The sequence below is a fragment of the Podarcis gaigeae genome (genome assembly GCF_964106915.1).
Source record: "Podarcis gaigeae genome assembly, chromosome: Z".
NCBI classification, from domain to species: Eukaryota; Metazoa; Chordata; class Lepidosauria; order Squamata; family Lacertidae; genus Podarcis; species Podarcis gaigeae.
In genome coordinates this window covers 29,699,695-29,721,995 of record NC_139691.1, presented here as the reverse complement: position 1 = coordinate 29,721,995, position 22,301 = coordinate 29,699,695, and the positions used below count along the sequence as shown (strand labels likewise).

General features: G+C 46.0%; 1 protein-coding gene and 2 long non-coding RNA genes across 3 annotated transcripts in view; 1 reads left to right on the top strand and 2 right to left on the bottom strand.

The window, feature by feature from the left end:
- Positions 1 to 191: 191 nt before the first annotated feature.
- On the bottom strand, positions 192 to 2,363 carry POU3F4 (POU class 3 homeobox 4). The gene has a single exon (XM_083722429.1). It carries the CDS (start codon positions 2,308 to 2,310, stop codon positions 1,207 to 1,209), a length of 1,104 nt encoding a protein of 367 aa, XP_083578555.1. The 5' UTR covers positions 2,311 to 2,363; the 3' UTR covers positions 192 to 1,206.
- A 1,153-nt stretch (positions 2,364 to 3,516) lies between these two features.
- Positions 3,517 to 22,301, top strand: part of LOC310836813 — a 99,916-nt gene continuing 81,131 nt past the window's right edge. The window contains exons 1-2 of the long non-coding RNA XR_014560217.1: positions 3,517 to 3,796; positions 4,378 to 4,489. This is a non-coding gene — a long non-coding RNA (uncharacterized lncRNA). The remainder of the gene's footprint in view (positions 3,797 to 4,377; positions 4,490 to 22,301) is intronic.
- Positions 7,561 to 12,658, bottom strand: LOC310836870. Its single transcript, XR_014560284.1, has 2 exons — positions 12,160 to 12,658; positions 7,561 to 7,735 (listed from the first exon to the last, which is right to left on the bottom strand). It is a non-coding gene; the product is annotated as an uncharacterized lncRNA (long non-coding RNA).

Sequence of the window (22,301 nt, the reverse complement as noted above, 5' to 3'; positions counted from 1 at the left end):
GTGTGTGTGTATATATATATATATATATAACATTGTCGAAGAGCTAGAGACCAGGGAAAGGCCGGCCTTTCAAACATATATAAGTTATTATGGTGATGTTTCCATGTTCGATCTTTGTTTAGACAAGCCAAAATCAGGCACGGGAATGGATGGGGAGGGATATGGAAGGGGACGAGTAGGAGTCTTTTTAAAGAGAATTTCCATGTTGACGTTATATAATTCTGAAAGTTATTTAAATATATCTGAAAGGGCGGGACAAAGAAGGGTTGAGAAAACCAGATTTTCTGACTAGTCATCTCTTGTTTCTGCCTTTGGGGCTTAGAAAAGAGGGGTTCTAGATTCCACCCTCCTCTAATGGGGGCTGGGAAAATTAGAATATATTTCCCCCTGCCTCCTCCTCCCCTCCTTTACACAAAATCAGTGACCTGCAGGGGGAGAGGGGAGGAGGAGCTGATCAATGGGGTCCCTCCAATTTTAGGTCACAAATGTTACCTACAGGTTGTGGTGTGACACCCCCGGCCTTCGGAAGGCCGCTATACAGAAAGTCTGGTTTAGGAACGAGCAAAGCCAAGTCCAGCCAAGCTAAAGCGAAAACAAAAAAAATATATACCCCAAAACCTGAAATACATCGGATCAGACCAAGGCGCTGAAAGGTTATTCATAGGCACGTTTTGTGTATATATCTATATGGAAAGAGAGAGACAATGCATTTGTTCTGTTGTCTTCGTATCGGAGATTTCTTTTTCTTTTTTTTAAAGCCTTGATGTTTACCACAGAAAATCGGCGAGGGGGTGGGGAAGGTTGGATAGATAGAGAAACAGAAGAAAAACAAGATAAGTATAGACATATAAATAAGTATATGGGCTGCCAGGAATGAGCAGCGGGGTGGAGGGGGGTAATGACGGTGGGGAGGAGGTATGTATTATAAACTATTCTTTTCATTTTCTTAATGTCGTGGCCGGGTTGATGTTGTCCTGAAGGGTTGATGAAGGTAAAGTTACCGATAATAATAATAATAATAATAATTATAATAATAATTATAATAATAATAATAATAATAAAATCCTGGTTTGGGCAGGGTCGGGAGAAGAAGAAGAAGAAGAAAAAGAAGAACGCAAGAAAAAGGAGGGCGAGGAGGAGTGGGGGATGAATGTCACACCCATAGGATCCGCGCCGCTGCCCAGTTCCCGAGTGGGTCCTTCATAGTCAAAGATCGTGGCAGGAGGCGTCTGTTTTCACGCTGTGAGAGTAAACCTCGTGCGGCTGCGGCGGGTCCCCTGGCGGCGTCATCCTCTTCTCCTTTTGCCGTCTGTTGCAAAACCAAACCCTCACCACCTCCTTCTCCAGCTGGAGGCTGTCCGCCAAAGACGAGATCTCCTGGGCCGCCGGCTTGGGGCACTTCAAGAAATGCGTTTCCAGGACCCCTTTGACACTCACCTCGATAGAGGTCCGCTTCTTCCGCTTCCTGCCCTGAGCAGCGATCTTGTCGATGCTGGTGGGGCTCCCCGTCGAGGAGTCGGCTTCCTCCAGCCACTTGTTCAGCAGAGGCTTAAGCTTGCACATGTTCTTGAAGCTCAGCTGCAGAGCCTCGAACCGGCAGATGGTCGTCTGAGAGAAGACGTTCCCGTACAAAGTGCCCAGCGCCAAACCCACGTCCGCTTGCGTGAAGCCCAGCTTGATCCTCCTTTGTTTGAACTGCTTGGCGAACTGCTCCAGTTCGTCCGACGTCGGTGTCTCCTCGTCCGAGTGGTCCTGGCAGTGGTGCGAGCCCAGGTCGCCGTGGTCCGGGGTGTCCCTCAGCACCTGGTGCATGGCCTGCGGCGTGACCGAAGCCGGAGGGGGCGTCAGACCCCCGTGGTCCAACATCCCGCTGACCGTGAAGCCCGCTTGAGAGTAGACGTTCAAGGGAGGAGGCGGAGGCTGCCCGCTCGACGTGAGCGAGGAATTGTGAGCCGGGCTGGCCCCCCAGGCGCTGGGGTGGCTGGTGTGGTGGGGCGAGTGGTGGCTAACGTGAGGCGAGCGGTGGTGGATGATGGCCCCCAGCTGCAAGTCTTCCCGCCCTGGCTTCACGTCGGGCTGGTCCAGAGGGCTGGCGGTCAAGGTGGACGACCAAGGCCCTGCGTCGCTCAGGCTGGTCACCCAGTGGTGCCCCAGAGGGTGTCCATTGCTGGGGACCCCTTGCAAGTAGTCACTTTGGAGAAGTTTCTGGGGGTTCCGGAATGGGCTTCCTTGCTGCATCCCCGCCGATTCTGCGTGGACCAAAGAGCTGGAAGTGAGGATGCTGTAGGGATTCGACGCCGCAGTAGCCATGCTTGATGCTCAGGATTCCCCCTACTAGTTATAATGTGGCAAAGGGAGATGCGTTCAGCCTTTGACATCTACCCAGCCTAAAGGGAGCCAAATCAGCAACCGCATGCTGACGGGCAGCCCCGACGGCCAATCCGAAAGCCTCTTCCCGCCGGGAAGTGGGCGCCGCAACCAATGAGGGTTCGCCAAAGAGGCTGGCTCTGAGCCCGTCCAAAAGGGTGGGGGGGGGGGACGGAGAGAGACAGAAAGAGGGAGACGAAGAAGCTTGCAGGCGGAGAAGGGTTAAAACGAGGGAGTCTGGAAGCAGGAAGTGAATCAATCTTCAGGTTCCATTGGCTGCCGCGAGCGGGCTGCCCACGATTCACTGGGTTAACCCTTTCGCCGCTGCAGGACAATATCATTTATTTCAGCCCACCCACCTCCCCATCTGCCCCTCTGCCGCCGCTACTTCATTTTTTAGATCTTATTAGGAGAAGAAGAAAGGGAAAGAGGTGGGAGGAAGGGAAAGGAGGAGGCAAGGGAATGCGAGGGCATGGTTTAAATTTGTATTGATTAATTCCAGGTATAGACCCCTTTCCTGGAAAACTTGGGAGGGGGCAGGCGAAGGGAGGTTAAATACCCATCTTCAAGACGGACAGCTTCTCCTTAATACAATCTATAGACGTCTCCCCACAATACCACACCCCCCCCCAAATCTCTCTTAACATTTTTAAGTCAGTCTGAAAGCAACTGAGAGATTAAGGGGTTGGGGTAGCGGGGACAACAACAAAATAAACAAAACTGTCTCAAGTCAATCTCCCCGGGGCCTCAAAAGTTACACCTTGCCTAGGAAACTTAGTGTGTGACAGGCGGAATATCAGATGAATACTTATCCGGGACACATATTGCATACATGACACTGTTGTCATACTTTTGGGTATGTTGCATGCTCATACACACAGAGAAAGAGAAATGAAACAGCTCTCTCTCTGTGTGTGTGTGTGAGAGAGAGAGAGAGAGAGAGAGAGAGAGAGAGAGAGAGACAGAGAGAGAGAGAGAGAGAGAGAAGCTAGTTTTCAGAGATTCATTTGTTTCCTTTCCACTGAGCTGGCTGGTTGGTAAATCAGCAGTTAACCCGCTGCCTGATTGAAATGCAAATCCTGCCTGCCATTCGCCTTAAGTTGGGTGGTGCAAAGTTTGCTTCCACAGTCGCCCTGGTCATCCCGACGCTTCGGCTGCCTCCTCTCCACCCCCCACCCCTCCCCAGCAATTGGGAAACCGCGCGCTCCCTAACAACAAGCTCTGCAACTTTCCAAGCCTCTCGGAGCCTGTGACAGAAAAGCACACAACTTGTGGTGGCGTGACAGGAGGAGAGACGCACGTCTTGCAGCCCCGGGTGCCAAGAAAACCCCTCTCTCCTTCCTAGAAACACTCAGGAGGTTATAGTGGCTTCGTTTCTCCACGCCTTTCCAAAATACAGAACACACACACACGCAAAATCTGGCAAACGGTTTGAATAAATTAGAATTGTTTTCTGCTAACCCTAACCCTCCCTTACCTTTGACATAAAGCTGTAAGGTATTGCTGTCTGTTTTATAAGCTTATTCCTGAAAACGTGGCTTTAGGTAATAAGGAGGAATGTCAAAGCATAAGTAGGGGAAACAATGAGAAATAAAAGGGGGGGATGGAAGGTTGCTGCTCTTTCTCCCCTTAATGTTCCTTTTCAGTCTATTATGTCAATAATAACAATGATAACAACAACAATAGCAACAATCCAGTCTGTTGTGTGTTCCTCCTGCAAATGTTTTAGCTGGAGATCAGAAATCGGAGCGTTTAGATTTTGTTGCAGTACTCCAGCTGAGAAAATTAAACCCTAATACATTCGAAAAGAAAAGAACAAGGATCTCCGAAGTTTTTTTTTTAATGACCTTTCCGTGCATAATTTCGGAGGTAACCTAGCTGCATAATTATATTTGCACTTACAGAACGCTGCATCACAGTTCCCTTATTGGTTTGAAATTCCATTAAATATATTGCAGGAGCTCCTAGGTTAAGCTTGATTTAAATTTGCATACATTTTCATATATTTAGCAGAAATAAAAGAAGGGCTTGCAGCTACCCGAAAGTCATTAAGGCATTAAGTTCTCTAGGAAGACAGATCTGGAGAAAAATTCAAGAAAATGAAAATATCGCCCTAAACAAGGTGAGCTTTTTTCCCCTTCCACATCTCTCTCTCTCTATCCTATCCTTCTCTCCCTCCCTCCCTCTCTCTCTTTTGAGCTGCACCTTTTCCTTTTTAAAAATACAGGATAAAACAGCTACTGGTCATTTTTCAGCAGTTTCCAAGTCTAGATCAATGGATAGGAAATCTGAATGCAAGATTTGTTCGCTTTTATACTTTTTTTGGTTAAAGTTTGAAATAAAAGTTGCATAGGTTTAAATATATTGAGGAAGTTGGGAAACTTCCATTTTTATTTTTATTTTTTTTAAAAAAAACATTTTCCTGGTTGCTGTGAGGGGGTCCTGGGAGACAGTACTGTGGTGAAGAGGCTCTGCCGTTTTGGTTTCGACAGTCTTTTCTTCTTCTTCTTCTTTGAAGCGTGGAAGCAATTTTTGGGCAAAGTACAGTTACTGGCAATTGAGGTTCCACTTATTTCCTCGCGTGGTAGACTGTGGTCCTTGATGGATCCGTAAAATAATCTGTAAGAAATGGGGTGTGTATGTGCGTGTAGCTGTAAAGGCAAGACTATTCTCCCCACTGGGATGGGAGAATAATTTGAAAAGACAGAAAGGGCCAGATTTTTTGCGCGCGGGGGGGCGGGTGGGGGGAGAGAATCTTTAGCAAGGCAGGAATGAAACCCAGCCAGCCTAATACCATATTGAAAATCGGATCCACTCTATTTCTGATGGTCTATTTAGAAAGCTAAATAAGTGAAACTGGAACCTAACCTAACCAAACACAAAATAACCTTCGCCCTCTCTTTTGTACGATTTTTAAATCAAACTTTCATCGTTTGGTGGTGCCTTTACAAGAAGAGGAGGGAATCGTAAAGCAGTTAGCTATTACCAACACCGATCCCCAACACAGTGAAGCAGCACTGTTGCAAACTGAGGATGATGTTCGCTGCAGCACTAAGGGAGTAAATGTAACCGAACACAATAGAGGGGACGGATAGAGAGACAGAGAGACTACATGTGATTGTTCTGTTAGGCTGCAAGCTTGCTTGGGAGGAAAAGCAGTATTGAACACCGCAGGGATTTACTTCTGAGTAAGCGCGCCTAGGGTAGACTAGTTTCTCTTCCACCACCACCCATACCAATTGACTTGGAAGGTCAATCCTTTGACAGCAGGGGCGCGGGGGTACGGGGGTGCCTGCTCCTTACTCCCAAACCAACTCATTTTAAGGGATGCTGGAGAGGTCTAAGTGAGGCAACCAGGAAACCCACTAGAAGCCTTTACCTCCTTGACATGTTTGGGGATCGCCGGGGGGGGCAGGGAGGAGGAGGAGGGATCGATTATCTTTTTCTTCCCTCCTCACTAGAACTTCCAAATGAACTTGGCTAGGAGCGCACTTTCTGAGCAAGGTTTAAAAGTGGGGAGAGAAAAAACAGGCCTGGTGCAATGAAGCTCAGAAAATGGCTTTGTTTAGAGTTTAGACCAATAGAATAAATAATGTTTAAAAAAATCAAAATTTGCCGGCATCATACAGTATCATGTTCTGCCTCAGATTAATGGGAAGATATCCTCTCTCTCTCTCTCTCTCTGCCCCACACCCCCTCCGCCTCCACACTTTCTCTTTCTGGAGTGTTTTTTATCCGTTTGGAGTTGCACCCCTCCCCTCCCCTCTCGCTTTTGCCTCCTAATCTGCTTGAGAGGGTTTCTTTAGCGCTTTCCTGTCAGTCTAACTTCCCGAGTGTAACAGATGCTGCTCTCAGGCGCTCCTTTCTGCTGCTCGGCTCTATTCAGCTCCGCATATTTCTCCCCATGATCCAGGTTTCCATAGAGAGAAGCATAAAGGCGAGAGCGGAGCCGCAAATCCATCGCCCCATGCAGAATAAAAGGACCTCATTCAATAGACCCGACCCCGTCTGAACATGAGAGAGTTTTACTTTTTAAGGACACGCAGAGTAACTGTTGCAAGAATTTGTCACTTATTTTTTCCCTCCCCCCCCCATAGGCTCCAGAGAGAGAGAGAGACCTTTTTTTTTTAGAGGAGGAATGAAAAGGAATCAAATCTGTGTTGTTGTTGTTATTATTATTGCCATCATAATTGTTAATACGAACGTTTTCTTCTTTTTAAAGCCCGTTGGGCTTCTCGGACTCCCTCACTCCCCCCCCCCCGCACCGCGGCCCACCGCCAACCAGAAATAACTTTATTTTCATATCTAATCTCTCTTTCCCCCCTCCCCCACCCAACCCCGCTTCGGTCACTTCATGGCAGGGATAAAGCCCGAGTAAGAATAGCTCTAAGGAAAAAAGAAGAAAGAAATATCCCATCTTGTTGGGAGGCAAAAGAGAAGTTGCTATAGAAGGAGAGCGAACCAGCGAGAGATAGAGAGAGCCGGTTTCTGTTTGTTTATATGATTATTTGTTTGTTTGTGTTGAAAGTGAAGAGGTGTCTGAAAAATAAAGTCCTCTTCTGGCTCCCTCTCGCTCGCTCCAAACACACACACACTTGACAGTCTAAGTTAAACAAACAAACAAACAAATTCTCAGCTCGCACTGTTGCTGGGACACCCCCCCCCCCTTTAAGCACACATTTCCGTCTTGCTTTTTAAAGGTGCGTAATATTCTTGCGTGGGGAAAGGAGTATATCGGATTGGAAGACAAGTTGCCAGCGAGCGAGGCGGTCACGAAGCTTGATCCGGCAATTCCACTGAATTCAGCGGGCCTCACTCCCAGGTTAAGTGTCTTTAGGATTGCTGCGTAAAACTTGCAGTCCTGAGCATGCTTACTTCTCAGACTTACTTCTGAGTAAATCCGAATAGGCTGGAACTGAGGTTTCCATTCTTTCCCGTCCCTGACTTCTCCTGGAGGTGTGTATGACTTTTAGAACGCGATCCTATGCACATTTACTTGAAAGGAGCAGTCTAAAGGGATCTTGATCATATTGTAGATGGGTGTCCAGGGATGGAGGTTTAACATGCGGTCCAGCACCACGGATTTTTATCAGATAGGAAATCCCTTCTTGTTACTACTGTGAGCGAGTGTCTGCGGGGGGGGGGGGGTGTCTGCGAGTTACATATTTACTGCAAATCACCGGAGGTGGTTCATAATGCAAAAAACAATTCCTCTCAGTCTTAAGGCTGCAATCCTCTGCGTCTTTACTCCAGAGTAAGGCCTGCTGTGTTACACACTCTTACCCGGGGTGTGTTTAGGATTGCAGCCGTTGAACTTGTGTGATCGATGACCCCAGAGGCGCGCTCTCTCATGCTGTGTTTTTCTCTCCTGCGGAAGAGAGACAGATACTGAGAGTAACAGATTGCAATATAATTATAAGCCACACAATTGTGGGAGATATCATCTCTCTCGAGTCCCTCGAACCTCTCTCCCTCTCTCTTCCTAAGGAGGTGGGACACACGCACAGACGACCCTCGCCTCCTCTGTCTCTCTCTCTCTCTCCCCCTTCCCTGCAAATGCAGAGATTTGGTGGTGGTATTTAGTTGCAACTTTTCCAGATACTACTCAATTCCAAGAGCGGAGGCGCGGGATGTTGTTGAGGGCGGAGGGGAAGGGGGTTTCTCCCCCCCCCCCACTTCCAAGGGTGCAGTTTTGACTGTGCTTAATACAGCATGAAGCTGCGAGCGGTAGGCAGCGAGGCGAGGTCGCGACCTCTATAAAGAAAATTTCACCTTTTCGCTCAAGTTCGCTTTAGAGGCAAGGCTGGGACTTGTGAAGAGACGCTTGGTGGGAAACAAGTGTGTGCTTTTGTGTGTGTGTGTGAATGTGAGTGTGTTTGAGAGAGAGAACCCACCGGGAAAATAAGAGTATGGAAAAGGGACGGCCAAAAGGATGCTGGGGAAGGAAGCTGCGAGAAAGAGTGAGAGTGTTTAACTGTTTCTTAAACAGGGGAGAGAGGTTTGTTTTCGTTTCCTTCTTGTCCCGCACTTTCCACAGGGCTAGAAAGGTTAGCCACGTTCCAACACCGGTACTCTCCCTGCAACAAGCGAAAGCAAGGTTTTAAAAGGAAACCAGAGTTTGTGGAGTGGGAGGGGGAGAGGAAGAAAGAGAGAAGAGAGAGAAAAGGAGAAGAAGAATTGGAGGAGCATTGGAGAAAGATATTAGCCAATTAGCAAAAAATTGCTTTCTCCCCCCCCCCCAATATTTTTTAGTCTCTGCTGTTTTGGGGGCGGGGGGGGGGAGAGGCACCTTGCATTTTACTCCTCTAGACTCAGATGCAGCAGCGGAGGAAGAGCAGGGGGCGGCGGAGAAGGGAAGGTAGAGTGTGGGGCAACGCGTTCAACGATTAACCCCTTCCAGGAATCTTTGGCAATATCCCCCCCCCCCCCACTTCCCACTGGCGACAGAAGAGGCAAAGTATATTTCTGGGTGGGCGAGTTTTGTCACAGGTGTAAAGAGCTCCGAAGGAAAAATAGCAGTGGATGTTAATTATATAAGTCCAACTATGTGTTGGGGTGAGCAAGCGTGTGGGGGGGGAGGGGTCGAGCTTCTTGTTTGGGGGGCGCTTGTCCCTCCCAATCACTCAGTGGCGTAGCGTGGGGGGTGCAGGGGGGGCCGGCCGCACCGGGGGCAACATCTGGGGGTTAGGGTTAGGGGGCGCAAATCCACGGGTTAGGCGGCACAAATTACTTGCCTTGCCCCGGGTGCTGACAACCCACGCTACGCCACTTCTAACCTCGATGGCGTTTGATTGTATGCCCAGACATGAGCTGATTCTGCGTTCGGGATACTGGAAGAGGGAGAGATCATTTTGATATTATTGTTGTTGTTGTTGCTATAGTGGCTGTTGTTGCATCTCCTCACCTTGGCAGAAGAAATTGCAAGGTAAATAAGATAGAATCTAATCTGCTCAGCGCCCTCCCTCAAATTCCGCCCTCCACCCGCCAGTTTAATTCTGCCCCACCTCATTGCGCGCGCGCGCGCACACACACGCACTGCAAAACGAGTTTGCTTCCACTTGGTTCATCTCCCGTGTGTTCCTTATCTGTGTTCCCACCTGAAAAGTTTGGATGTTGCTGTGTACTTTAGGAGAGGCGCGGAGGTTGTGGTTTGTTTTCAAATGGGACTTGCTCTAGCGGATTTAATTCGTTGGCTGGGGGAATTATTTATTTATTTCACCCTGAAAATGGGGGTGCGTAATTGTGTGTGTGTGTGTGTGTGTGTGTGTGTGTGTGTGTGTAGTCCGAAGGATCATTCGCGTGTATGAGCGAATTGGAGAGAGGGGTGGCTTCCACAAACAGTTCGATTTGGTCTCTCATTAAATCGGACGTTGTGAATTTCCTCGCTTGGCCAGCTTTAGAAACCCAAGTTCGTCCGTTCTTTCTCCAAAACATTTTACCAGCCTCTTCAGTGCATAATTAAATAAATAAATACTTTAAAAACAAAAAAAGAGGGAGGATGGGGGGAATGATACTGTATAAGGTCATAGATGAATTCCAACAATCGACCAGCCTTAGTCCTGGTTTCTTCCTTAACATCCAAGTTCAGAAGCATCTAGTCGTGGGAACTGGACAGCCGTCTGAAACATTCCAGGGGTCCACAGCTGAGCCCTTGGACGGTAAATTGTGCTTAGAAGAATTCAACTCCCGTCCCCCGTATCCATCTCTAGGTATTACTAAAATGTTACTGAACTGCAGCTTATATCTAGTGCAATTTGCTTTCTAATATGCACACGGAGTAAGTTGCATTTGTAAAAGCGCTCAGGAAGTGACTACTGTAGTCAGAGCTGGTTCTTCAGTGTAGCCTTGCCTGGATTTTTTTGTTTTAAGAGGCAAAAATAATTCCCATCTCCCCGAAAGGGATGACTTCGGGGCCCCTCGTCTTCAGCTGTGTCACACTCAAGTCCGCAGGACCCTTTGTCATGTTCAGAATTATGGACTTAGTCCTGAATAAGGGTACAAAGGCTCCAAAACATTAGTAGACCCCGGATTTATATCCATAAAGGGACTCGTTTACCAACATGGTTTCTAAAAATCTCCCCTTTGGGTACCTTAACAAATTAGCAACAACAACGACAACAACAGTGTGCGTAAAATAGAGGAAGAAGTGTGTCTGTCATGCATACGAATTATACCTCCCAAATACATAGTCTCAGAAAATAGTGATATATTGGTTCCAATGAAAGTAGCTTCCATGTAAATGACTAATTTCTAAAGAGTAGATTTACATCTATTCGGATGTACTGTAAACCTCGCAGTATTCTGTAGGGTGTGTGCTTTCAAGAACTGTGTTTAGGATTGGAGTCTTGTTGAGCTAACACAATCTCCTCTTTACTTAAGGGAAATGTTTAAGCTTTTCTCCCCGCCCCTGTGTTGAGTTTTAAAAATAAATAATCCTACAATTGCAATAGGGAGAGACTATGTGTATGAACCTAAAGGGGAGGAGAAGCGGGGCGCGCGCGGGGTGGGGGGATTTTCTCGAGCACAAATCAAGACAATGGATCTTCTGCGCTGGAAGAGGCGGCAGATCTCAAACAAAAGCTTGATGAACGGAACAGACAAAAACGCAAAGTTCCATTCAGGGCTCCCCTTTTGCCATGTTGTCTCACAGTTTGGAAGATAGCAGCTCTCCAAATTAATGGTCCTCTTTGAATGGGCGGGGCCTGAGCGTTCCACCAATTTAGGCCTCCTGCCGGGATGTGATATGGCTCCACCTTCCTCAAGGTGGTTCTACTTTTAAATATTTTCCACCCTGTCACCATGAGGACTAGCGACTTCTTTTCGTAAAATATAAAATCGCTGTTCCTTGTTCTCGCGAGACTGTGTGTTTTAATTCGGAAAGGGTGTTCCGTGTACATTTGTGCGAGCTGTAAAAAAAAGGGGGGTCTGTATCCGTTTGTCAGTGGCAATTGGATGGCATCTGTCTGGCTTGGGAGACAATGGAAGAGTGCGCCTTCGTGGGTGAAGTCAGATCGTTGGAGAGTTACACCAGATTCAGCAGCAGTCATTCTCATTAGTACATGGTGGCGGGGTGGGACGACTGTCTCCTTCACATTGAAGTTGTTGGCTGCCTGGCTGGTCCCTGAACAGGATGATCGATTAGATCCGATCGAGCAGGGCTTCACCACAACCACTAGAATTCAGTATACGACGTACACCGCGAGAGTTTTCACTTAAGTTCGTCTCACTGGTGGGGCTTGGAACTGCGGCCCCAAAGCACCCACCAGTTCATTTAAGTCCAACCTATTTTTAATTTTATTTTATTGAAAGAGAGGGAGAGTAGGGCATCAGCGAAGCCACTAAAGGGAAAGCAAAGTTTTTGCCACGGGTGGGCAAAAGAACTGTCTTTCCTTGCCTCAAAATCAACTAGTCACTTTACCTAGGCTTGGGACAACATGATGGGCTTTTTTTCTTGAGAGACATGACCTACACCTCTAACCATCTGCCCAAGCTCGTCACCTTCCTCACTCTCTACTAAACCCTTCCTTCCCTCCAGGGACATAACTTGCTTCTTTTTCCTGCTGTGGATCTGCTCCTTTCCTTCTGCAGGTGTTTTTTTCTAGATACAAGGGATATTCAAACTCCCCTCAAAATCTAGAACCTGGTGTCATTTTCCAGTCCGCTCCCACCCCACCCCAATCCAAGTGACGGTGTGCTCTTTTCATACCCACCGAAAAGCAAAATTGGGGGGGGAGGGGCAAGAAAGAAAGGGGTGGGTGTAGTTTGTAAGCTTCACCTCTCGGTAGCACTTACCTGGTGTCCTGGACCGGGCGCTCACTAGTCTCTCTTCCCTTCCCCCCAAACACACTTTCTTTCGCCGTTGACTGATGCTCTCGTGATTTGTAGTAAACTCCTGTTAGGAAGCCAGTTTACGCCCTTGAGCGGTTATGGTAGCCCGCCACACCTGCGGAGATCTCACTAGTCTGTCTCTTTGCCATCAAATATCTGTTGTCTTAAACTGTAGCATCCGAATATACGTGTATTCTCTCTCTCTCTCTCGCGTGTGTATAAAAAGAAGACTCGACGAGTATCTATCTATCATCTATTTTCGAACCTCATGTCATTGTACGCATAATTTAACAATACAACGATCCTTGCATGTTTATCGTACCGCATCTAGAAGCCTGAACGTGTTCCATATTCTTATACAGGTTTTTTTTTTGGGGGGGGGGGATGGCATTCCTGAATTACACGGACAGGCAGCCCTAGAGAAAGGTGGAAATATTTCAGATCAAAAAGGGTGTTAGAGGAAACTAATGGTAAAGGGGAAGGCATGACGCACCTCCCACCCTTTACAACAGCACACACTTAAAGAGCGATCCTAAAGATGCTCGCTCAGAAGAAAGGGTATCTAAATTCACGGGGTTGGCCGTCCTGACAGGGTTTCCCTATACAATGTATAGGATACTTCACCTGCTCATAAAAATATATCTAAGAAGTGACTCCTGCTGATTTCATTGGCATTTTCTCCCAGCTGGGCGTTTATAGGATTGGAGCCTAGGATGCCTAAGTCAATTTTAGATGCAATCTTACGCCCACTAACTTGGCAGTCAACCTCAGTGGGATTCAGCGCGCATAAGAATGTAGCCTAAGAGGTGTAAGTCAGTTTTAAATGCCATCCCATATCCACTTACCTGGAAGTAAACCCCATTGGATTTCCTTCTGAGCAGACATAAACAGGATTGCCGTATGAGTGTATTTAGGATTGGAAGAACTATGCACATTCACCTGGATGGTGTGATGCTTATTGATATTAAAATAGGTCTTTTTCTAGTCAAAAGGACTTTCTTTCAAGTAAGGCCGGCATCCTATGCACAGTTTTACCTCTGGAAGTAAAGCAAGTGGGTCTTGCTTCCCAATTAACATGGGCTTAGGGCGTTTAGGGTTGCAATCTTTTAGTTGGTGATGTGCTGGGTATCTTTTTTAACCCATCCTCAGTTAAAACTCTGTTAAAACTCATCCTTCAGTGAAACTCTGAAAGAGTGTCGCTATATCCTCATTCGTACTTAATAGTAACTCCATTGAACTCAGCGGGACTTCTTCCCGAGTAAACACGCGAGAGTGTCGGGCGGCTGCACAGGCAATTACTTTGAATGTGAGCTGGGTGGTTGATCTGTCAGACACATTTTGATCGAATTATCCAATTTTAAAGGAGTAAATTGGCTTCTCCTAGTTGTTCCAGTCTCACACCTCCAGTCCTTGCCTTGCCTTGCGTAGTAGGGACCTAAACTGTGCTCTTAGTAGGGTCTGAGAACAGCAAGTTTGTTTGTTTTTGTTTTAGAAGCGGGATAAGTGTATCCCCTTCAGTTGTGGAAGGAGATTATGAAGCTTTTGTTTTTGTTTTGCATTTTTAGAAAGTTTAAGGGGGGGGAATGCTTTCTTCCTTTCCCCTGTTCTCGCCTCCGTTTAGGATTTTACTTTTACTTGGGTGGGAAGAGGAATCGAGATAAGAGAAGTAAATGTTATTGTTATGTTATATCAATGTATGGGGCGCTTCAAAGGACCTCTGTCCCTAGGAGCTTACAATCTCATTGAGACACGAGACGGGGAGACACAGTGGAAAGCCAGTTAAACTTGAAACTCTTGTGTTTTTTTAAAAAAAAACTGATGGTCGAGCCATTCGTAGCACCTTAGGAAAAAGTGCTATTCCAATACAATTCCGCTACAAATTCTAGCGAAGCCGATTGCTACGTTACATGCGCACACCCACAGCCAAAATCAGCTTTGCTGAAAGGAATTTCTTTTTACCGGTTTTAAGATTAGTCCTTCTAGTGATAGGCAGTAGGCACCTTTCAGGGAAATGGGTGCATGATCCAGGGTGTTGTGCAAGGAATTTTAAGTACGCTTCATTTAACTTGCAAATGAAAACCAGTGGGGTTTTCAAGGCTTGGGGTGTTCGCTGGGAGACAGAGGTTGCATTTCGTACCGCTAAAAGGAGTTAAGGAGCTGGGTACTGCAAATCGGCATTCTCCACTTTATAGCCAGGTCGACCAGCGTGTGGGTCGGCTTTTTAGGAAAGAGACCCGTAGGATATCTGCTCATTTTGGATCTCTTTTAGGTACTTCTTTGCTCTTGGACGCTTCCTTTTGTTATTTCTTCCAGGGATTAATTCGAGCTTGGAGGACATATGAACCAGACAGAGTGAGTGTCTTTGGCAGAGCTGCCTTTCCAATGAATGGATGAATGAATGAATGAATAAAATTATTTTTCCGCCAGAGAGTTCAAGGCATTTGATCCTCAAGCAAACTAATGAAGTAGGTTAGGCTGAAGAGACAGTGACTGGTCCAAGGTCACCCAGTGGACTTCAGGCCTGAGACGTGACAAAGTTTAGTACCATCGCAGGTGATCCAAAAACCCTTTATCTCTAAGGGTGGGGGTGGATCACAGAACTCTGTGATAAATAGAAAGGTACTATGGACTCCACATATTTTACCCAAACATTCACAGATGGCTAACACCCATGTGTGTTCCATGTATTTACACACCTATGTTTCTGAGGGCATATACATAACTTGAGGGTGTGAAATGGGTCAGTTAAAACAAAGTTTTGTTTTTCAAGAAATGTAATCTTTTATGAAAGGGACGCGGGTGGGGCTGTGGGTTAAACCCACATAGCCTAGGACTTGCCGATCAGAAGGTTGGTGGTTCAAATCCCCGCGACGGGGTGAGCTCCCATTGCTTGGTCCCTGCTCCTGCCAACCTAGCAGTTCGAAAGCACGTCAAAGTGCAAGTGATTAAATAGGTACCGCTCCGGCAGGAAGGTAAACGGCGTTTCCGTGCGCTGCTCTGGTTCGCCAGAAGCAGCTTAGTCATGCTGGCCACATGACCCGGAAGCTGTACGCCGGCTCCCTCAGCCAATAAAGCGAGATGAGTGCTGCAACCCCAGAGTCATCCACAACTGGACCTAATGGTCAAGGGTCCCTTTACCTAATCTTTTATGAAGTTCAATCAGATTGCTCATTCCTACACACAACCCACTATTTTGACCCTGTAGTACTGAAGGGGCAGCATACACACATGTGAGCTTAATCTTGATGCCTGACAGCTAAATATGAGAACTGAAGTCACATCCACAATAAACTTCTGCCACACATTTAAGGCACTTAGTTTCCCTCAAAAGATCATGGGAAAGGTAGTTTATCATTCACAGATAATACTCAGCATTTAGTTCCCAGGATCCTTTGGGGGAAGCTATGTCCTTTAAATGTATCTTGCCGATGTGACCTGAATCCATATTGAAAAAACAAGCCAGCAAGTAGCATTTCCTCTGAAGCTAATAATAATAATAATAATAATAATAATAATAATAATAATAATAATATGCCCCACTCTGGGTGGCTCCTAACAAAATATTAAAAACACAATAAAACACAACACCAACCATTAAAAACTTCCCTGTACAGGATTCCTTCAGATGTCTTCTGAAAGTCATATAGTTGTTTATCTCCTTGACATCTGACGGGACTGCATTCCACAGGGTAGGCGCCACTACTGAGAAGGCCCTCTGCCTAGTTCCCTGAACAATGTGAAAATTCTTTCTATAATGTTATATATTGATGTGACTCATTCATACATGCAAGTCACTGGGCAAGGAACACATGTGTTTGTGAACCAGGACTGTGTGGCAAGGTCCTATATGTGCAAATTGGTACCTGTGAGCTCTGTGTGATTCTCTCTCTTTTTTATGAAGGCCTCATCTACAATATATGTTCAAAGTATGATGAAACCATTGTAATCGGTCATGGCTTCCCTCAAAGAATAATGGGTACTGTAGTTTGTTAAGGGTGCTGAGCATTGATAGGAGGCCCCTATTCCCCTCATGGGATGCGGGTGGTGCTGTGGGTTAAACCACAGAGCCTAGGACTTGCTGATCAGAAGGTTGGCGGTTCGAATCCCCGCGATGGGGTGAGCTCCCTTTGCTCGGTCCCTGCTCCTGCCAACCTAGCAGTTTGAAAGCACGTCAAAGTGCAAGTAGATAAATAGGTACCGCTCCAGCGGGAAGGTAAACAGTGTTTCCGTGCGCTCCTCTGGTTTCGCCAGCAGCGGCTTAGTCATGCTGGCCACATGACCCGGAAGTTGTACGCCGGCTCCCTCGGCCAATAAAGTGAGATGAGGGCCACAACCCCAGAGTTGGTCACAACTGGACCTAATGGTCAGGGGCCCCTTTACCGTTACCTTATTCCTCTCACAGAGCTACAAGTTACAGAGTGGTTTAACAACCAATCCCCCTTCCCAAGGACTTTGGGGAATAGAATTGTCTCCTAACAATTCTCAGAACTCTAACAAACTTCAGTTCCCAGGATTCTTTAGATGGGAAAAGCCATGGCTGCTTAAAGTGGTTTGATACTGCTTCAAATGTATGGTGCAGAAGAGGCCAGAACAAAGAGACAAGTCTGTGTTGCATGTGGAAATAGGATTGGTCTCTGCTGTGCTTACAACATTCCTAGTTTTCTAAAGTTCTCTCTTTCAAAAGGCCAACTTTCTTTTATCACCATTATTACGTGTCATGTTCTGTTGCCGATATTGCAAGCAGGCACGGGAACTAAGCAGTGAGCAATAGCAGCTAGAACATCATATACAGGGCTTCTTCTAATTCTTCTTTTTAAAGAGAGCAGTTACAGAGGGACAAATAGGCAGTTCAATAAGAACATTTGGGCAGTTCAAAAATTCGAGCCATGCAAAAGTTGTCTTATGTTAAGTGATGTTAAAAGAGATTGAAAAGTCCAGCCTTTTGTAGAACCCCAGACCCTCTTGAAGACGCTTCAGACTCCACAGCTACAGTTCAGTGGAACAATACCATTTTTTTTCCTAATGGGAAGGAAAGACACACTCTTTTACAGTTGTGTTGTCTGATTCCAAGTTCTGAGGATTTTCACCTATTATATGCAGGCTCCTAAACATCACAGCATGCGACTCAAAGCAAGAGAGCATTTATGCACTCACACAGAAAATTCACTGGTGTGTTGCAGTGGTACGTGTTTTGCAGGCACATTATAATCACTTACCACTGGGCAATTCTAAATTTCCCTTTTTAAAAAAGCCCAACTCATAGGCATGTGGATCTCAGGCCACCAGATCCAAAAGAATGATTTCTAGATGTGTGCCCCTGTAAGGAGTCAAAATCCCAGCTCCCTCCTCCATTGCCTGTCTGCTTCTCCAAACTGTTGGGGGCGGGGGGGAAGGCTAGTAGCGGCTAAGTAATTTGCAAGCCAACCTAGTGAATTAGGATGCTCCTCTCTCCATTTAATTTATGTTTTATAGTTGGTTTAGCCTTCTGATTTGATTGCCTTAGTAATGCCGGTTGCCTCCAGCTGCTGATGATACAGCTTTAATTCTGTTTTAAAGGTCATGTAAACATGTGCCTGTAGCAGAAGGAATGCAAATTCAATTCCTCTTCTCCCCCCCCACCTCACCAGCCCCTCCTTTATAATGGTGCCTCCCTATTTGCTTGATAGCTTTTGCCTCAAAAATTTACAGGAGTGTGTGTGTGTGCGCGCGCATGCATGTGTGCACGTGCGCTCAGTGAAAATCCCCTCTCTGTGTAATATCCATGTATAGAGGTACATGTTTCTCACGTACAAATTGGTGGGCATCCTCTTTGTGAATGTGATATATTATAGTCTCACAGAAATACACACAAATCAGTGAACATCTTCTGTGTGAATGTGTGTGTAATGTCTCTATACAGGGATATAGCTCACACAAACACAACAAACAAACATCCTCTGTGTGTATGCATGTGTAATACGTATCCCCTCCCACTAAATAAAAGGAACCTCCTCTTTAGAAAAAGGAAAGGTAAAACCAGCCCTGCTTCCCAGGGCCAAAAGACAAGACACGTGAGGAGAATGTCAAAATAATGCCCACCACTATCAGGGGAAAAGGGGTAAGTGAAGACCTACATCAAAAAACAAGAGGGGAAATAAAGATTTACATAAGAATCTACTGAATCTGTGCATTATGCTGCCTGAGGCAGTTGCCTCTCCTTGTCTTACGGGTGGGCCCTGCCCCCCTTCCCCACCATACACGTCTCCCTTTTTAATTTTTTTTCAGAACTCCTTTCTTTTCCAGTTTCCAAAAATACAAATAGCAAACAATCCCCATATACCTCTCCCAAGAAACACCCCATGCATATTTAATGTAAATAATACAGTCAAACATTAGACAAGCTGGCAAATAGTTTAGAATTAATTACATCAGTTAGGTGTCTTCTACTCTCCATCTTAACAGATTGTCCAACATACTGGATAAACATGCACCATGCAGTTTCAAAATCATTTCAGGTCTTTGTGTTCTCTAAGGTGCCTCTTAACCTTTTGCAAACAGCATGTTCCCACATACCTAGGAAAACACATAGTTTCGTGGAGATCATTATGGTGGCTCAGAAGGATTCACTACCATTTCCCTGCGACCCAGCTCCTGTCCTTTTAAAAAGCAACAGGCAAATGGACAAGCAAGTATGTGGAGAGGCAGTGCGGTGTGGAGAGACACACCTGGGGAAAACCCTGGTCTCAGTTGCCACTCATCCATGAAGTTCTCTGCGTGTGGCATTGTGGGGGTTATTAGTCCCCTCTGCCTCACAGGGTTGCTGTGAAGATAGAATGGGGAGGCAACCTTGTACTCCCTGGGAGGAAAGGTGGGACAGAACTGTAATAAAATAAAATGAAATGCACAGAGGACAAATCTACCCATGAAGACAAGTCATGCTGCAAGTGTACTATCTCCAAGATGGCCTCTGAATACCAGTCACAAGGGAACAATGGTGGGGGACAGCTGTTGGGCTCATGCCCTCACGTGTGGGTTTCTCATAGGCATCTGGTTACTGAGTGTGTGGGAGATAGGATGCTGCACTAAATGGGGCTGATCCAGCACTTTATTTATCCTTGTTTGTCGAATTGGAACATTTCTATCCTGCTAGCCGACCAAAGCTCTTTAGGCAGCTTGCAATGTATTTAAAATCAAATAAAATAGCCAACAGTACTGAAATTGGGCAAAGTCCCCCGCCACCTGCCACGTTTTGTAATGCTCTGAAACCACATTCACACCATACATTTAAAGTTCTATGACATTGCTTCGAACAGTCGCGGCTTTCCCCAAATAATTCTGGGAGCTGTACTTGTTAAAGGGACTGAGACCTGATACGAAACGCCCCCCCCCCCGCAATTCCCCTCACAGAGCTAGTGTGAATTTCAATGGGTAGCTGTGTTTTGGTTCATGCATTTGTTCATGAAGTGCAAATTAAGCAATTTCCCATTAAAATGCAAGGCCAATTTTTTCTTCTCCATCCCTGCTTCTGAGTAGACATTCACAGGATTGCATTGTCACAGAACCAGCCATGTGCATGTTTACTCGGAACATAGCGTTTCAGTGGGGTTTGCTCCCAGGTGTGCATTCAGAGCATTGCAATCTAAATTTGGCATTGCAGCCTGATTCTGGCCATATTTACTTAGCCTTTAGGTTGCAATCCTATGCAGCTTTTTGTGGGATAAACTTCACTGTACATAAGAAGACTTACTTCTGAGTAAACATGTATAGGGTTGCAGTCCAAGCCCTTCTGCCCTCATGTGGAGTTTCTCACTTTCCTGTAAGTGAGCATTGTTTTGCAGAAAACCCTTCTGCTTAGAAAAGGGACACAGGGAGCTTGACTTATACTGTGCTAGACAGTAGTTCCTTCTCACTCAGTATGATCCACAATGCTTGCAGTGGTCCTCTCAGATTTCAGAAAGATGCCTCTCCCAGCCCTGCTTGAAGTTGCCAGAGAATGAACCCAGGACTTCTACATGCAGTGATGCTGAGTGGTCCATGAGGCTAGTAGGGTGGAATGCAAGTCCTTATTGAGGCTAAAAGTACAATACATACTAATTTGGTATGTATTGCATGGGACTTTGTTTCAAGTAAGCAGACATAGGCTCAGGCTGTAGGTTGCAGAAGGATAATCCGAAAACTCTGCCATTCTAGAAGGCTGAGATTTGTAAACAATGGAGACTGGAGTGGTGTAGTGGGTGGAGTGCCCCGCTATAACTGAGAAGACAACCACTCACCTATGAAGCTCATTGGATGACCAGGTACTGATCAGTCTCTTGTGACCTAACCTTCCTCATAGAGTTGTTTTGAGGATAAAATGGGGTATGTGTGTATGTATTGTATGGAGCTCCCTGGAGGAAGGGCTGAACAAGAATGTAATAAATATATAAAATAAAACCATATAAGCTGGTTCCAGCGTTGGATGCACCTATACATTTTCCCCTCCTTTCTTTTTTCTTGTGTGCTCAAGGGCAGATCCAATTTAGACCTGGCTGGGGGTTGTCATTGGTAGCCTATAGTGTGAGTTGGCGTCTTGCCAATCTACAGTTAAGCCTGTGACCGCTTGTCCATCATTAACCCTATTTTAGGGGGTTATAAACTCAGCCATGCAGAATTTGCTCCAGGCGTAAAAAAGAGAAAAAAGCTTTTTGCTACAGCTCAGTTCCAGCCCCCACCCCTTTCCCCACCAGGGTAGACTTCATGAAAAAAAATATCAGTCTGATTGGCTTTGTCCAGGTTTTTTAACCCTTGATGGAGAAACCAAGCAGAAGAAACCTGGGAACTGTTATTGATTTGGAACTCTTTCTTCTCTGTTTTACTTACTTGACTAAATAAATGGAGGTGGGGAGGGGGATTATTGCCTCCAAAAAGTAGTATGTTATCTGGCATTATGCAGCAAGCAACAATCCCATTTTCTGCTCCTCCACAAACCTGATGGGTATAGGGCCGGCAGTGGCGTAGCGTGGGTTGTCAGCACCCGGGGCAAAGCAAGTAATTTGTGCCCCCTAACCCGTGGATTTGCACCCCCTAACCCTAACCCCCAGATGTTGCGTCCAGTGCGGCTGGCCCCCCCCTGTACCCCCCATGCTACGCCACTGAGGGCCGGTTCTAACATTATCCAAAGTGAGGCAATAATCTCAGGTGGAAGATACTGGAGGAAGGGAGAGAGGCAGAAGCCTCTTGGCTGTTCCTCTTTGACCATTCTCTTTTCTTGGGTGACAGTATTGTGTATGCTACATGGCCCTTGCCTCCCACTCCCAACAAAGCTAGTTTGCTGGCTCAGGTGTGAGGGAGACGCTATCCCACTGCCAATGTGGAAGTAAGTTTCAACTGTCAAACCAAATGGAGAGGAATCCCCTCATCTTGTCCTTCAGGTCAGGCAGCAAAATATTTTGGGCCAGCCCTGTTTAGGTTAGGCTGTAAGGGGGAATTCTTCTTTCAGAAGGAGAGTATTATGAGCAGGGAAAGGTTCATATAAAGCAGCCTTAGTCAGGACATCTAGTCAAGTATTGCTGATCTCTCTGACAAGCAGCTGTTGCTCTCCAAGGTCTCAGGTATGGGTGAATCTGACATTCTCAGCTTCACTCCATTTTGCATTTTTTTCAGTCTTAAATTTTGTTCCCCCTTCCCCCATCTGTTTTTTTTTTATTATTATTTAAAGAAATCTTCATAAAAGTTCACCAGCACTTTCATAGTTATTTCTAATATTTGCATGCAATTTTGCCTAAAACACATATTTTTGCAAAGCAGTTTTCCCTGATACAAGACACTTTTGTATGATATTTACATCAATAAATGCATTTTTATGCATACGTTTCTGTAGCAAAATGTGCATTTTGGAGTACATTATTTGGCTGGAGAAATGCATTGCATAATTCAGAGTAGTGCCAATTTCAAAGAATAGTTGCGCTCCAATTTGTGTTTTGTTTTAGAAAGTGCAGGTCCGTTAGGTTCACCTTTAGATCGTTAGGTTCACCTTTAAATGTGAACAGGATAGAATTTGTTCCCCATCCCTAGTCTCAGGCTGAGGATCTTTCTCAGCAGCTGGAGATGCCAAAAAATCCATGTAATCTTCTAAATGTAAAGCCTGG